General features: G+C 38.9%; 1 protein-coding gene across 2 annotated transcripts in view; it reads left to right on the forward strand.

Annotated features, from left to right (window-relative positions):
• Txlng (taxilin gamma) overlaps positions 1-17039 on the forward strand; it is a 52605-nt gene that overhangs the window by 29038 nt on the left and 6528 nt on the right. For both annotated transcript variants that reach the window (XM_077106554.1, XM_077106555.1), the window contains 5 exons: positions 4057-4227; positions 7279-7473; positions 10890-11009; positions 13291-13365; positions 16556-16648. In XM_077106554.1, the coding sequence (XP_076962669.1) occupies positions 4057-4227; positions 7279-7473; positions 10890-11009; positions 13291-13365; positions 16556-16648 (654 nt within the window). The remainder of the gene's footprint in view (positions 1-4056; positions 4228-7278; positions 7474-10889; positions 11010-13290; positions 13366-16555; positions 16649-17039) is intronic.

Genomic DNA, 17039 nt, shown 5'->3' on the forward strand with positions numbered 1-17039 from the left:
GTCTCACTGAGTTGCTTAGTGCCTTGCTTTTACTGAGGCTGGCTTTGAACTTGTGATCTTCATGCCTCAGCCTCCTAAGCCAGTAAGATTACAGGCATGCACCAACGGCTCGGCTGTTGTCATCATTTGTGCACATGTGGTTATTGTTAAGCACTAGTATTTATTGCTGCATTCATTTTAGGATGTGGCACATTGAAGACTTGCTTAGTGAGTAATCTCTTTTTCTCGTAAGTTTGTGCTGAACGTATGAAAGATGAATATGTGCCATTTTCAGAAAAACTCTAAAGCTTTATTTTTTAAAACACTTCATTTAAAAGGTAGAGTGTAAACGTTATATAGTAGTGAAACCACTTAAGGGATTAGCCTTTTCTCAAGGATTATTCCAACAGTTTCCCATTTGCCATGACTATTCCTGTCCTTTGGTGATGGAGTCATCTTGTATCATCACTGCTCATTACACTGGTGCATAGAATTGTTCTGTGGAGAAGCTAAAATGGAGTTTTTGCTCTATAATTGGGATAGTCCATTGGGGGGACCTGGTGGCCAACCATGTTCACCAGATTTCATGGGCTCCAGAAATCTCATTATTTTGCTTTTAAGTGTGGATACCATTAACTTGATCCCTAAGTACTTGGTAATGCTATTCTTTTATATTCAACAGTTTATATAGATTAATATAGTGTAATAATAAATGAAATTGGGTAGGTATATCATTTTGTTACTCTTTTAGTCAGAGTATTTTGGCTATTCTTGGCCCTTTACTCTCTGTAAATTTTGAATTCATCTTAGTAGTTCCATTGGAGGATTTTTTTTTCCTGATGGTGTATTGCTCTGTGACTGGGGCTTGTTTTGAATTCCTGGGCTCAGGTGATCTTCCATTTGGGATTTTGGAGAGCATTTCATGGGATCAGCAGATGCATTTTGGGGGAATCTTGTCATCCCTAACTGGCTTTTGTTTGTTTTGTTTTGTTTATTGACAGTAGTAGGGGTTAAACCAACCCTTTTTAATTTCAAGACGGGTCTCACTAAATTGCTGAGGGTGTCTTTGAACTTGTGATCTTCCTTCCTTAGCCCCCTGAGTAGCTGGGATCCTTATGATGTTAATGGAAATTTAAAAGGCATTATCCTTATGGGGAAATGAAAGTGGTTCCTTATGTACTATATTACAATTTCCAATTTTAAATGTTAAAAGTAAGGTTTTAAAATTTTAGATATTATTTAGATTTATTAGTAGGTAAATATTTTCCCAGTCTTAGGTAAAGAAATGATTCCTCACTACATGGAAAGTACTGTCAGAGAAAAGATTGCACAAATTGGCTTTATTGAAATTAAGACTTCTCATCAGAAGACACTTAACAAAGAAGTTCCAAAGTGAGGATAACATATCTCCAATAAATATAATACCAGCAGAAGACTTAGTATCAAGAATACCCAAAACGATACCTACAAATGAATATTAAAGTCACAAATAACCCAGATGATATGAAAGAGGCATTTTATAAAAGTGGAAAAACAAAGATGCATAGATAACTTAAAGTCACATAAACATGAAGAAATGTTTTACCTTCTATAGTGATCAGGAAGATGCAAATCAAGATCACAATGAGATGCCAGTTTATGTCTATTGTAGTGGCATAAATTAAAAATCTGATGGTACTATGATTTGGATAGGATGTAGAGATCTGCATGATATCTTACATATTGCTTGGGGGAATATAAATTTGCCAGCCGTTCTGGAAAATAATTTGGTGATGTCATGTAAAACTGAACATTTAGAAATCATTGCCTAGCAACCCTGCTTTTCGTTTTGCACCCAAAAGAAATTCCTGCATATGTATATGAGGAAACACATCTGAGAGCGTCCATGCTGCTGTGACTGATAACGAAACCTGAATACAGTACTAATGCCCATTGATTAGAGGAAGAATCGATGAAGTAATGAAGTGTGTGCTGGTGGGAGACGGGTGGCTTTTTGTGTGTATGTGTGTGGTGGTGCTGGGGATTGAACCTAGGGCCTTGTGCATTCTAGGAAGAGCTCTTCCATGAGCTAAAAGTGGAGATTTTACAACCTGTGGGCCAAATCCAGCCCAAAGCCTGTTTTTACACTACCCACAAGTTAAGAATGGTTTTACATTTTGCGGGGGATATCGGGGGTTGAACCCAGGGGTGTTGAACCATCACTGAACTACATCCCCATCTGGTTTTATGTTTTGAGATAGGGTTTTGCTGAATTGCTTAGGGCCTTGCTAAATTGCTGAGGCTGGCTTTGAACTTGCAATCTTCCTGTCTTAGCCTCCCAGGCCACTGGGATTATAGGTGTGCACCACTATGCCTGGCTTGATTTTGCATTTTAAAAGTATTTAATATATGGCCTGCCTTAAATATTTGCTTTGTGGCCCTTTGTAAAAAAATTTGCTAATTCCCTGTCTATAGCTACATGCCAACAATATGGACCTGTTTTAGAAGTAGTTGAGACATGTGCTAAGGCAGTCACCATTGGCCATGTGTGACTACTTAACTTTAATACAAATTAAGAATGATAAAATTCAGTTCCTCAGTTCTACTAGTCACCACAAAGTCAAAACAACTAAAACCAAAAAGATATTTTTTAGTAGTATATATGATAAAAATGAAATAACATTAAAAAGGGAAGCAAAGGAGCTCGGCGCTGTGGCACATGCCTGTAAATCCCAGTGGCTTGGGAGGTTGAGACAGGAGAATCGTGAGTTCAAAGACACCCTCAGCAATTTTGAGGTGCTAAGCAACTCAGTGAGACCCTGTCTCTAAATAACATACAAAAAAAGGACTGGGGATGTGGCTCAGTGGTCGAGTACCCCTAAGTTCAATCCCCAGTATCCCCCCCACAAAAAAAGGAAGCAAAGGAATATGACATAGTATTTAGGATTGGGGTGTCATTTTCAGGGTGGGCTGGGGAGCTACATACCCAGGGGCCGTTGTAGGCACTGTGAGCTGAACCAGCACTGCCACTCACAGTCCATGGGAAGATGACTTTTCACCTTTATTATTCAAGAGCAGTGATTTTCCTACAGAAATTTCAGCAAAGTTGTTTTTAAAATCCAAAAGTGAAGATGCTAGATGTTTTGATAGACCACAAGATGGCACTCTTGCCCTTGAAATTGTGACTCAGCATCATTTCCTTCTTCAGTAAAAGCTGTACAGAAAGGTCAGTGAGGCTGCCATCTTATCTGCTAGTGTTGATTTAACCTTGAAATAGATTCATTTGCCTCAAATCTAAAATTGCAGCAATTCTTCTTGCTCATAGAGTGCTACTTTTATCGAGTTCTAAATTCTGATGATCATTTCAGTACAATAGTCTGTGGGTATTCTTTTAGAAGAATAACTCAGTGTTGGTTCCTAAAACATCAGCTTTAAAAAAAAAATAAAAGAATAAAGAGATAACTTGGTGTGGTGCTGCACATCTGTCATTCCGGGTACTCAGGAGGTTAAGGCAGAAACATTGCAAGTTCCAAGCCAGCCTGGCCAACTTACCTGCCCTGAAATAAAATTTTTAAAAAAGACTTGCAGTCCTCCTGCCTCAGCCTCTATAGAGTTGCTGGTATTACAGGTATGTGCCACTGTGCCTGGTAGAATTTGGGGCAATTTAATATCTCTGACAGCTCAGGTAATTCTTTTATAAAGCTTAGATAATAAAGCGGAACAGGATAATAAAATGTCATTGTAAAAATTAAGTATATCTAATGTCCTCCTCCCCCACAAAAAAGATTAAGATCATTTTTTCTGACCAATCTAAATTCCCATTGCAATTGGAAAAAAAATGAGGCTGGGAATGTTGTGTGGCATGAAACAATTTAAATAAGATAACTATACTACAGTTTGTGACATTTTGGGGTGGGGGATTACTGGGGATCTAACCTAGGGCTTCACACGTTGGGCAGGTGCTCTACAGCTGAGCTCCATCCCCAGCCCCCCGTATGTGGCTTTTTGAAGAGTACAAAGCCCTCACTATGATTCTCCAAGCCATAATGGTAAGGTTTTTGCTGTACTTCCTAAACATCAAGTCTTTGTTAATTTTAGCTGGAGGAAAGCAGGAATGTTCAGAAGCAAATGAAGATTCTGCAGAAGAAGCAAGCTCAGATCGTGAAAGAGAAAGTTCACTTGCAGAGTGAACACAGCAAGGCTATCTTGGCAAGAAGCAAACTGGAGTCTCTTTGCAGGGAACTTCAGCGTCACAATAAGACCTTAAAGGTTAGTTGGTTCATTTTCCTGTCTTTCAGGAGGGACTTAACTCTGCTGGTTTTATAATCACATTGTACCTATTTGAAATAAGTCCAGGTTTCTGCTTGGAGATAGAAATACTACCTTCCTTTTGCTTTGCTTGGACTGATGCCATGTGTGAGGTCAGTCAAATACCCCTTCTTGCAGCAGCTCCCCAAGGCCCTAGGAATAGGAGCACACAAAAAATGGACTTTCCACTGGGGGCCTTGGCGCACGCCTGTAATCCCAGTGGCTTGGGAGTCTGAGGCAGGAGGATCCCAAGGTCAAAGCCAGCCTCAGCAACTTCTCAAGGCCCTAAACAACTCAAGAGACCCTGTCTCTAAATAAAATACAAAAAAGGGCTGGGGATGTGGCTCAGTGGTTAAGTGCCCCTGGGTTCAATCCTCAGTACCAAAAAAAAAGAAGATCTTCTGATGTGGGAGCCATTGATTTCTTCTTTGCTTTCAAACGCCTGGATTTAGATCTTAATTAAGATAAGTGGAATCTTTTTCTCTACAACATATCATTTTGAAGCTGGGCACGGTGGTGTTTGCCTGTTATCTCAGTGACCTGGGAGGCTGAAGCAGGAGAATGGTGAGTTGGGGTCAGCCTCAGCAACTTAGCAAGACCTTGTCTCAAAATAAAGTTAAAATGGGGGCTGTGGCTCAGTGGTAGAGGGTCGCTGGGCTTAGTCTCCAGTACAAAAAGAACAAAAGCATTTTGGTAACTGTTTAGGCATGTAAAGGTCTTTTGACACTTGTATCCTACCAAGAGTTGAAAGTAAGCTATTATTTATTTTATTTTTTGCAGTGTGAGGGATTGAACCCAGGGCCTTGGGCATGATAGATAAGTGCTCTACCTCTGAACCATAACCCCAGTTCTAAAGTAGTCTTTATTTTTAATTTTTTGTGTTCATTATAGTTTTACATAATAACAGGATTCATTGTGATGTATTTATACATGTACAGTTTACAGTTTGGTCTATTTCATTCCTTCTTACCCCTCTCCTCTCCCCTCCTCCTTCCCCAGATCCCCTTCTTCTCATCTACTAGTCTCTTTTCTGTTTTGATGAGGTCCATTTTCTTTTTTCTCGCTAGCTTTCACACACAAAGTTATAACTCTTGGCTTTCTGAGTCTGGCTAATCTCACTTAGCATAATATTCTCTGCTTTCATCCATTTTCCTGCAAATAACATCATTTCATTCTTTATAGCTGTGTATATGTACTACATTTTCTTTATTCAGTCTTCTGTTGATGGGCACCTAGTTTGGTTCCATAATTTAGCTATTATAAATTGTGCTGCTGTAAACACAGGATGCATGTAATGCTATAGTATGCTGACTTTAATTCAGATTTAGGGTAAATACTGAGGAGTGGTATAATTGGGTCATATGATGACACCATGCCTAGTATTTTGAGGAACATCCATACTGGTTATAGTCCATATATATTATAATTTATACTAATTTATAATTCACCAGCAGTGTATAAATGTTCTTTTCCCTTGCATCTTCACCAGCATTTATTTGTATTATTTTTGGGGAGAGGTTACCAGACATTGAACCCAGGGGCACTAAACTACTGAACCACACCCTGAGCCCTTTTTATATTTTATATTTTTACATTGGAACAGGGTCTCACTAAGTTGCTTAGGGCCTTGCTAAGTTGCTGAAGCTGGCTGTGAACTTGTGATCCTCCTGCTTCAGCATCCCTAGCTGCTGGAATTACAGGTATAGACCACCGCACCTGGCGACTATTTGTATTCTTATTGATTGTCATTCTACTGGTGTGAGATTAAACCTTAGTGTAGTTTTGTTTGCATTTCCCTCATTCGTAAAGAGATCAAACATTTTTCATTTATTTGTTGGCCATTTGAATTTCTTTTGAGAAATGTTGATTCAGTTCATTTGCCCATTTATTGATTGGGCTTTTTTTTATTTGCTTTAACTTTTGTGTAGGTGGAGTAGTGGGGATTGAATCCAGGGATGCTTTACCATTGAGCTATATACCCCCACCCCCCGCCTTTTTGAGACAGGGTCTTGCTTAGTTGCTGATGGTGGGCTCAAACTTGTGATCCTCCTGCCTCCTAAGCTACCACACTCAACTTGAGTTCTTTATATGTTCTTAGAAGAGTCCTGGCAAAGATGTTTTTTCCATTCTTTAGGCTTTCTCTTCACATTTCTCTCTCTCTCTCTCTCTTTTTTTTTTTTTTGCTGATGGTTGAGATTGAACACTCTACCACTGAGCCCTGTCTCCAGCCCAATAAGTTATCTTTTTTTGAGTTTTTTAATATTTGTTCTTTAGTTTTTGGTGGACACAGCATCTTTATTTTATTTTTATGTGGTGCTGAGGATTGAACCCAGCACCCCGCGTATGCCAGGCTACTTCTTAAGCCACATCCCCAGCCCAATAAGTAATCTTTTAAAAATAAGGATTCCATTTGTCCTTTTAACTCCTCCAGAAGTAGAATGTGTGACCCAGTGAGTAAGCTACAAGAGGAGGTCTTATCTCCAGGTTGATGTAAGATGATGCCCTAAATACCCAGTGAGGCAGGAGAAGCTCCTCTCTTATATTTTGTCACAGTGGATTTTTGATGTTATATTGTACTTATAACAGGACAGATTTGAATCTCATGTTACCATTTACTTTGTGAAATTATCTTGCCCTGTTTTTATGGGTGGGGGGTACTGGGGATTTAGAACCCAGGGTGCTTAACCACTGAGCCACGTCCCCAGCCCTTTTTTACATTTTATTTAGAGACAGGGTCTCACTAAGTTGCTTTAGGGCTTTGCTAAGTTGCTGAGGCTGGTTTTGAACTTGTGATCCTCCTGCCTCAGCCTCTCAAGCTGCTGGGATTTCAGGCATGCTCCACTGTTCCCAGTGTATCTTGCTTTTAAATGAGAATCTTCTGGTCATAAGTAAGGGGGTGGACTTGTAGCTCAGAAGCAACATTTCAGAGAAGCAAAAATTAAGCCCCATCAGCAGCTTTTTGTGAGTATTTTATCTATAGGTCTATTAACAGAAATTATTTTGAATACTAAGGAGGAAAATATGCAGCAGGCACGAGAGGAAGAAGAACGACGTAAAGAAGCAACGGCACATTTCCAGATTACTTTAAATGAAATCCAGGCCCAGCTGGAACAACATGACATACACAATGCCAAACTCCGCCAGGAGAACATCGAACTGGGAGAGAAGCTGAAGAAGCTCATTGAGCAGTACGCATTGAGGGAAGAGGTAAAAGGCACACTTGGTTTATTTAGACAGCTTGTCACAAATATCACCATTCACAACTACAGCAAAACTACTGTCACAGAATGTTTTACGACTTATAGTGGAAGTTATTTATTTACTAGTAAAAGATCAGGCATTATTCAGCCTGGAGGATTAATTGGGATTACTCAATACCCAGAAGCCCATGGATTTGGTGATTTTTTTTTTAAGGAAACATTAAATACTACTTATCTTCCACATAATACTGAAAGATGGCAATTTTCACATAAAGATGATTTTCCTTATCCAAATGAATATAATGAATAAATATTTGGCCCCCTAAATGGCCTGAATCCCAGATAGTTGTGATAATCTGTATACTATCTGTATGTGGTCCTATGTTTCAGAATTTTTTTTAAAAAATTATTTATTTGTATGTGGTACTGAGAATCAAACCCAGTGCCTCATGTATGCTAGGTGAGTGCTCTACCCCTGAGCCACAATCCCAGCCCCAGGTTTCAGATTTCTTATTTTTTAAGTCATGGTCTTGCTATGTTGACTTGGCTGATCTTGAACTCCCAGGCTCAAGTGATCCTCCTGCCTTAGCCTCCCATCTAGGTGGGACTACAGGCCTGCACCACCATGTCCAGTTTCAGATTTTTAAAAAAAGTTCTAGGTTGTTTTTTTTGTTTTTTTGAGATTGAACCCAAGTCCTTGCATATACTAGGGAAGTACTCTTCTGCTAAGTTATCCCCCAAGCCCTTTATTTTACTTTTTTATTTTTGGTGCTGGGATCTACCCAGGGCTTTGTGCATGCTAAGCAGGTGCTTTACCATTGATCTCTATCTCCAGCCTCATGATTTTTTTTTTAATGAGGGTTTTTATATATATAAGTAGTTGGACACAATATACCTTTATTTATTTTATGAGGATCAAACCTAGTGCCTCACACATGGTAGGCGAGAGCTCTACCCCCAGCCCCTAAATGAGGGTTTTTATACTGTTTGGGAGAAAAAGGGAACCTACTTCTAAGCCCTCACACATACATTCATTGAAGTAATGTTTACTGGAATGATCCAGGCTATAGAACTTGCTCATTGACTTCCACTTAAGACATCTGCAGTCATTTTATGTTAGTCTAGAAGTTCATGGTGGTAGCCAGATTAGTTCATGGTGCATTCTGTGCTTTTAAAATTAGTAAAATGATGTGCCTTTATATGTTATATCATTTACACAAATAAATTCAAATAGCTGATTCAGATTGAAAAAATAAAGATTGTGTTATCTCTGTTACTTTTCCCAGTCTTGAACTACATTTCATATTAATTTATAGTTTTACTTCAGCCTTTCAAAAACTGTTAGTTGTGGAATTGGACATGGTGCCACACACCTGTTATCCCAGCGACTCAGAAGGCAGAAGGATCACAGGTTCAAGGCCAGCCTTGGCTACTTTATCTAAAATAAAACAAATAGGGCTAGGGATGTAGCTCAGCAGTAAAGTACCCCTGAGTTCAAATTCCAGTACCAAATGAAACAAAACAAAAAGTCTCACAAAAACTTGTTAGTTTTGTTAAAAGATTTTATTATTATTTTCATTGTTTTGCCATATTAGGGATTGAACCCAGGGCTTTGCACATGCTAAGCAAGTACTCTGACACTTGAGCTATGTCCATACCATCTCATTTTTTAAAAACATATATATTTTTAACTGTTGATGGATATTTATTTATTTATATGTGGTGCTGAGATTTGAACTCAGTGCCCGATAAGCACTCTACCACTGAGCTACAATCCCAGGCCCCCATTTTATTTTTGACAGGGCCTCACTTATTTGACCAGGCTAGTGTTTATTATGGAAAATTGAAAACTTTAAAAGACAGAATATATTATCTGGCTTGAGCATATGGAACTACTCTCCTATGTTGTTCTGAAGCAAATCTAAGTTGTCTTACCATTATTTGTAGCTCATTTTGTGTGTGTGACTACTAGGGATCAGCCCCAGGGAGGGTCTTGTGATGCTGAGCAGGCACTCTGCCACACAGCTACATCCTCAACCTTAGGATTCTTTTTAAGCATAACCACAATATTGTTTTGTTTTTTTTTTGGTACCGGGATTGAACTCAGGGGCACCATTGAGCCACATCCCCAGCCCTATTTTGTATTTTATTTAGAGACAGAGTCTCACTGAGTTGCCGAGTACCTTGCCATTGCCAAGGCTGGCTTGAACTCACGATCCTCCTGCCTCAGCCTCCTGAGCCACTGGGATTATAGGCATGTACTACCACGCCTGGCCACAATATTATTTTCACAACTAAAAAATTATCAGTCATTTAATATGATATATTTAGTCACTATTCAGAGTTTTCTGCTTATTTTTTTATTATTCCCCCAAAATTATTTGAATCAAGATCTAAATAATGTCCATCTATTTCACTGGCTCATATGTCTCAAGTTTCTAAAATATCTTTTTTATTTATGTATTGTGTTTATTGAAGATGATTTTTTTTGGTCTGAGAGGTTAAATTTTCTCTTGCTGAATGCCATGATATATTTTAAATGAATTTTTTGTTGTTTAATATGACAGTCTTGTAGAAAATTTTAAAATCACATGTTTAAATTATATTTTATGTCTTATTTATTTTGAATATTATCAGATGCTTCCTTTGCTCGGGATATAATTAATAGTGATTAAATCATTTGTAGGTGATGATAAATCATCTTCTGTGCTCTTCTCATTACTTAGGCTGCCTTACTACCAACTAGCATTTCCTCTCTCGCATAGAGTATTACAACTGAAAGAGTACTATTTTTGATGACTTTGTTGTAGATAAATGATATTAAGTGACATTTCTGTTTGGAAATGCTAATGAGCTTGAACCAAATGTCTAATATGTTTTGGGCACCAACGTGTTATATGATTTGACCATTGCAGTTACTGTCACAGCTGTGCAAGATGATCATGGTTATCTTGAAGCTCAGATGTGGGTAAATTCAGAGGAACAGGAATTGGCCCAGGGCCACACATCACCCAGACTTTGACCTTGACCATACATGCTGCCTCCAGCTGAGAAATCTGGCAAAACTTGATGGATATAAAAAAGGAATTATGTGCATGATGTATAGATTTAGTAGTTTGATCTCCTTATCTGTCTTTGTCTTGATGCAGTCCAAGTTTTATTTTCAGGGTTGGGCAGAACAGGAAGTACAAAGGTGGTGATGGGGATGGCCCAGGTCCCACAGGGCTGGCTACGGGGCAGCGCTTCTGTAGGTGAGGGACCATTTGCAAGGTATGTTGAGCAGTGCTTCTTCAAGCACAGGGACTGAAAGTCCTCTATGGTCATATGAGGAAGACAGCAGGGTGTTGTAACTGGTGGTACAGGTCCTCCTCATTGTGTTAATTTCTTCATGAAGTGATAGAAGGAATTTTACTTTTCCTGTAGCATATTGATAAAGTATTCAAACATAAGGAACTGCAACAACAGCTTGTGGACGCCAAACTTCAGCAAACAACACAGCTGATAAAAGAAGCTGATGAAAAGCATCAGAGAGAGAGAGAGTTTGTAAGTTCTGTTTCTTAAAAAAACTCATTGCCAAAATTGTAACCAAAGCCTTTTAAAACATTTATACTTAACAATGCATTTAATGTTGTACTTGGGCCATGCTAGTTGTTTTTTTTTTTCTTCTAGAAATTTTCTCTGTGTGTGTGTGTGTGTGTGTGTTTACTGTGGTTCTAACCCAGGGCTTCACACATGCTAGGCAAGAGCTGTACCACTGAGCCACATCTCCAGCCCTTTTTATTTTTTATTTTGAACAAAGGTCTCACTAAGTTACTGAGGTTGGCCTCCAACTTGTGATTCTCTTGCCTCAACCTTCCGAGTAGGTGGGATTACAAGCATTGGCCACTGCACCTGCTTTTTTTTTCACTTTTTATACCAAAAACATACTAGAGAGATCAGACCAAGTTATTGGAAAGACCTGTACTTATTTGATTTTTCTGTACTTAAAATATTTATTTCATTTCTTTTTTTAAATTAAAAAAAAATTTTTAGTTGTAGGTGGACACAATATTTTTATTTTTATGTGGTGCTGAGGATTGAACCCAGGGCCTCACACATGCCAGATGAGCACACTACCACTTGAGCCACATCCCCAGTCCCTTTATTTCATTTCTTACCAGGTTTAAGAATTGTGGTAGGGGCTAGGGATGTGGCTCAAGCAGTAGTGCGCTTGCCTGGCATGCCTGCGGCCCAGGTTCGATCCTCAGCACCACATAAAAACAAAGATGTTGTGTCCACTGAAAACTAAAAAATAAATATTAAAATTCTCTCTTTAAAAAAAAAAAGAATTGTGGTAATGTTTAACACTTGAAAATTTGTAATTTTATTGAAATCAAACAGGTCTTCTGTCTACAGACACATTTTGTTTTTAGTTTGAATCTAGAGAAACCATTTGTTTACTTACTCATCCGAAATTTTTAAATAAGATTTTAGTAGTATAGACCTGGCATTATTCTGAGTGTATGCTCACATTATTGTAGCCTGTCAATACTTATATTGAGTATGGTGGCATTTCATTGGGTATATATTGATCATATGCAAATTCAATAAAATGTGCTTATACAAAAAAGTAATAAATGTGGACTGTGCATTCAGCATTCACTCAAGTAGCCCAGGCTCCAAAGGTAATTGTGTTATGAAGACCTTTCTCTAATGGCCCTCATGACATTAGTACGGAATGCTGAGCCCAAGTCTAGGATTCACAGACACATTTTTAACATGGCTTGGTTTTTCCACGTTAATTGACAATAGTATAGCCAATGCTATGTTGAAGAAATGTTTATCGTTTCCAAAGTTGGAGTGTAAAATTTTACACATATTATAAGTATGTGCTGTCTGGTTGATTTAATAGGACTTTTCAAGGCTTCTTTGACATTTTACTTTGACATTTTACTTCACTGAATTTTACACTGAGCACTATATAATTGTCTTAAAATCTCAAGTATAGAAATTAAAGGTCTTGTTCTTTTTTCCCCTGTATATTAAAAATATGCTTAGAAACCAGGTCTCAGATTTCTTTGTTGTACTCTACACTCTTTTATCAGGTCTCATCTGTCCTCTTGGAATTAGATGGGCTTTCTTAATCTTGAGAATAATGTTGAGAACTCCTAGTTGTGTTTTCTGCTAATATTAGATGTAATTATTTTCACCTAAAACAAAAGGGTTTTTTTAATAAATATTTTTTTAGTTGTAGACGGACACAGTATCTTTATTTTTATTTATGTTTTATGTGGTGCTGAGGATCAAACCCAGTCTCTATCACATGCTAGGCAAGTGCTCCACCACTGAGCCCCAGCCCCTAAAACAAAGTTTAACCTGGAGTTTTGTAAATCTTTTCAGGCCTCCAGGGTACTTTTTCTTTTTCTTTTCTTTTTTTTTTTGGTACTGGGGATTGAACTCAGGGGTACTTGGCCACTGAGGCACAGCCCCAGCTCTATTTTGTGTTTTATTTAGAGATAGGGTCTCACTGAGTAGTTCAGCGCCTTGCTGTTGCTAAGACTGGCTTTGAACTTGTGATCCTCTTGCCTCAGCTTCCCAAGCTGCTGGGATTACAGGCATGTGCCACCATGCCTGGCTTGAGGTACTTTTTCTATTCATACAGTAAAAGCTAACAAGTGGAATAAATGGAAGATATAGGTAAATGGCAACTGATTGAACAAAATGTTCCTTGTTGGTTTGTACTAATATGTGAGAACAAGGATGAGACCTGCCTGACCAGTATAGTCATTTGTAATTATATTTGTAGTTACTATTAGTGTTTTGCCAGAATGTTTCTGTTTTCTAGTTATTAAAAGAAGCAACAGAATCGAGGCACAAATATGAACAAATGAAACAGCAAGAAGTACAACTGAAACAGCAGGTAACTTGACAGCAGGGGATAGGATTTCTAAGAAAAATCTGTGGTTTGTTTCATACATACCTTGAATCTCCTCTAAGATCATTTGCTTGTTCCTAGCCAGAGCTACCAAAACTGAGGAAGAGGTCACATGTCCTTGAAACTTTCCTCCTCACTTAGGGTTACCAGGATCAGCTCTAGTACTAAGGACTTGCCTGATTTTAGTCCTGAAAACCCATGTCCCATTACCTCCTGACCTATACCCACTATCTCAGGTCAACTGGTATGGCTGGCCACCCTATCTTGTGTCCCCTTTCCAAGATTCCAGATACTTGTCTCCCTTTCTCAGTCTGCTCCCATGTGTGTCCTTCTAATTTCCCACTAAAGAAATATTGATAAATTTCCATATTTTACTTTTTTTGTATAAAGTTGAATTATAAAATGTTAATTTCATAGACTTTAATCTTTTTGTGCAGTGAGCATGTATGCTATTTTACAAACCATTTCTAACCACGTAGTTCCCTCCCAGGTAGTCTTACAGTGGTGGTTTTAATCAGGGCCCTTCTTCCTTTTCCAGTCCAGACCCTATAAATGTGTTCTATTATAAACTCTATGTGGTTGTCTTGTGGTATCAGAGTAGCAGATGCCATCTCCTTACCCCAAGAAGAGGAATAAGGAAGGCTTTCTGTGTCTTCATAGACAGTTGAAATTAGGTATATCTATAATTCACCCCTTTTCTGTTAACTGTATTATATTCTGTTGAGAAAAGTATTGTTTATTATATAGATTTCTTTGATGTAACACTCTAGTACTAAAATACACTGATCATTAAAACTGGGATAAGTCCATGACCATCTCTTTTAGGTGGTATTTTTCTTTGGGAACATTTTATAATGTTGGTGGCATTAACTTCCTCTAAATTTTTTGGGGGAGTGCCATGGATTGAATGCAGGGGTGCTTAACCACTGAGTTATATCCCCAGACCTTTTTTTCATTTTTTTTTTATTTTGAAGCATGGTCTCATCAAGCTTCTTAGGGCCCCACTAAAAGTTGATGAGGTTAGCCTCAAACTTGGTGATCCTCCTGTTCAGCTTCCTGAGTCACTAGGTTTATAGATATGGGCCACTGCACCTAGAAAGCTAACATTTTTTGGGGAGGGGTACCAGGGATTGAGCCCACAGGCACTCAACCAGTGAGCCACATCCCCAGCCCTATTTTGTATTTTATTTAGAGACAGGGTCTGATTTGTTTAGCATCTTGCCATGCTGAGGCTGGCTTGGAACTCACGATCCTCCTGTCTAAGCCTCCCAAGCTGCTGGGATTACAGGTGTGTGCCACTGTGCCCAGCAAGCTAACATATTTTAAGAGTAAAAATTCAAGAGGTGTCAGATACGAGTCTTTAGAACATTTCATTCTCAGTTACGATCATGCCAGAATGCTGCCAGGAGATTGGAACCCCTTATTTACCAACCCTATCCTTTTAGTTGTCTGTGTAAATTGAGCCAAGAAGTAACATAGAGAAAAGGTATGGCCTCCGAAGATGTTCTTGAATTTAGGAGTCACAGATAATAAGTCACCTGAGGGCCCCTTCACTAAGGTCATAGGCCAGCTCTGATAATCACAGTATAGCCTCTGTTGTCTGTGATCTGTGCTTCGAAGTCCTCTTTCCCAATTGTTATTTTCTTTTGCCATCCTTCTTTTTCATTTTTCTTTTTGCTACTTAAATATAACTGTCCTTCCCAAGTCTGTCTTTCTGTTCTTACCATGTCATCTCACGACATTTGCTGAAGACACTCAGTCTTGTTGCTGTGCTTTGGCCCACTGTTTTGGAATCTAGCCATGTAAGCCCAGGTGTGATGGTAGTTGCCGTTTATTCACTGTTCACTGTGGGCCAGCATTGCACTCTAGGTTGGAACAGCCATTACCTGGATGTTCCACTTTAAATCATGGGCCATACTGCTTTGAATCTCCTTCAAGGCCAGTACTGCTCCTTAGCAAGAGCACCACTGTTATTTGTGACTCCAGGTCTCAGTGTTTGCTTCTTTTACCTCTGCTCTGCATTCCATTCCTTCCTCTCCTCCTGGCCCAGGGACTTGCCTTTTTACAGGTCTGCCTGGTTTGCTTGTCTTCCTCTTGGAGCTTTAGCCATGCTAGAACCAAGTTTTCAAAGTGTGCTGCTGCCTCCCACATCCAGCAGCTCCTGCTTCCAAGTGCTTCCCGTGTGGCCCACCCTACCTGGCAACTGTGGGTGGGCTGGGTTCCGTCATATTCTACTGCCTGCCCCCCACATCCTGTGAGTTGGTGCTCTTTAGTATTCCTAATACAGTGCTGCTTATGAGATTTCTTGGCCTCTGATGAACTTTTTGATTTCTCTGCTTTTCTTATGTATATTTTGTGATCTTCATTAAAACACTATTCCTCTGGATCTGTTTCCTCATCCTGAAAATGATGCATTGACATTAGACAGTCTTGAGTTCTCTCCTGGTCTATAGTAAGTCCTTCAGTGCACCCTTGAGGCCTCACCCAGGCCTCTTCCACATGAGGTTTTCCTTCTCTTTCTGACTTTTTCTGTGTGCCTTTCCTTCCCGAAGCTCTGAATGCTTATTCTAGGGGGAGAAAAAGGTGACTGCATTTTATATTCTGCTTCTTTGCTTTTTCTCAGCTTGAATACAAATTCTTTGAAGGTAGGAGTTAAAGAAAAAAATTGGTGTTTCAATCTTGAGTTTCTTTTTCTCTTAACTGTACTCCAACCAAACCAATTCTTGGACTTCTGTTGCATTTTCCTGTATGCATTCAGGAAAGAGAGATCCTTGAGATCAAGCTACAAACTATGCAGGTGGTATTCTAAGAGAACACTCTTTTCTCAAAAACAGTTTTCAAATGTCAGGAGAGGAGGATTCATAAAGCATTACAGGTGTATGAAATTTATAGCTATATGACATTCTTTAGGTTTTATCATTGATGGGATGGAGGTAGTAAATGTTTTTGTATTTTAAACAAATTATAAAAATGTCAACACAATTTCTTGAGTTTTAATGCATTTCTGAGATTTGTTAGAGCTTTAGCTGTCTATATCTAGTACCCAAGGATTGGCTGTGCATTTCTTCACATGTAACAAGTAACTTGACATTTAACCACATAGTTTTAGAAGTTTGAGGATTTGTATTTTTTACCTAGGGCCATATTTACCTGATTTTATTTTATTTTTCTGTAGCTTTCTCTTTATATGGATAAGTTTGAAGAATTCCAGACTACTATGGCAAAAAGCAATGAACTATTTACAACCTTCAGACAGGAAATGGAAAAGGTATTTGTATATTTTTAGTAGACTGTTACATCAAATGGAATTTATATGAACTCTTTGAAGCATGAGTACTACTATTTGGGTGGGTTTGTGTTATTATGGTACTCTCTTTTGGCAGGGGGACGGGGGTACTGGGGATTGAACTCGGGGACACTTACCATTGAGCCACATCCCCAGCCCTATTTTGTATTTTATTTAGAGACAGGGTCTCACTGAGTTGCTTTGGGCCTCCCCAAATTGCTGAGGCTGGCTTTGAACTCGCAATCTTCCTGTCTCGGCCTCCCAGGCTGCTGGCATTACATGCGTGTGCCACCATGCCCGGCGGTATTCTTTTCATTTTATTTTATCTTTCCTGATATTCCAGTGGCATATTTGGTCATTTTGCACTCAGTGG

The sequence above is a fragment of the Callospermophilus lateralis genome, chromosome X, assembly GCF_048772815.1.
Source record: "Callospermophilus lateralis isolate mCalLat2 chromosome X, mCalLat2.hap1, whole genome shotgun sequence".
In the NCBI taxonomy this organism is placed as follows: Eukaryota; Metazoa; Chordata; class Mammalia; order Rodentia; family Sciuridae; genus Callospermophilus; species Callospermophilus lateralis.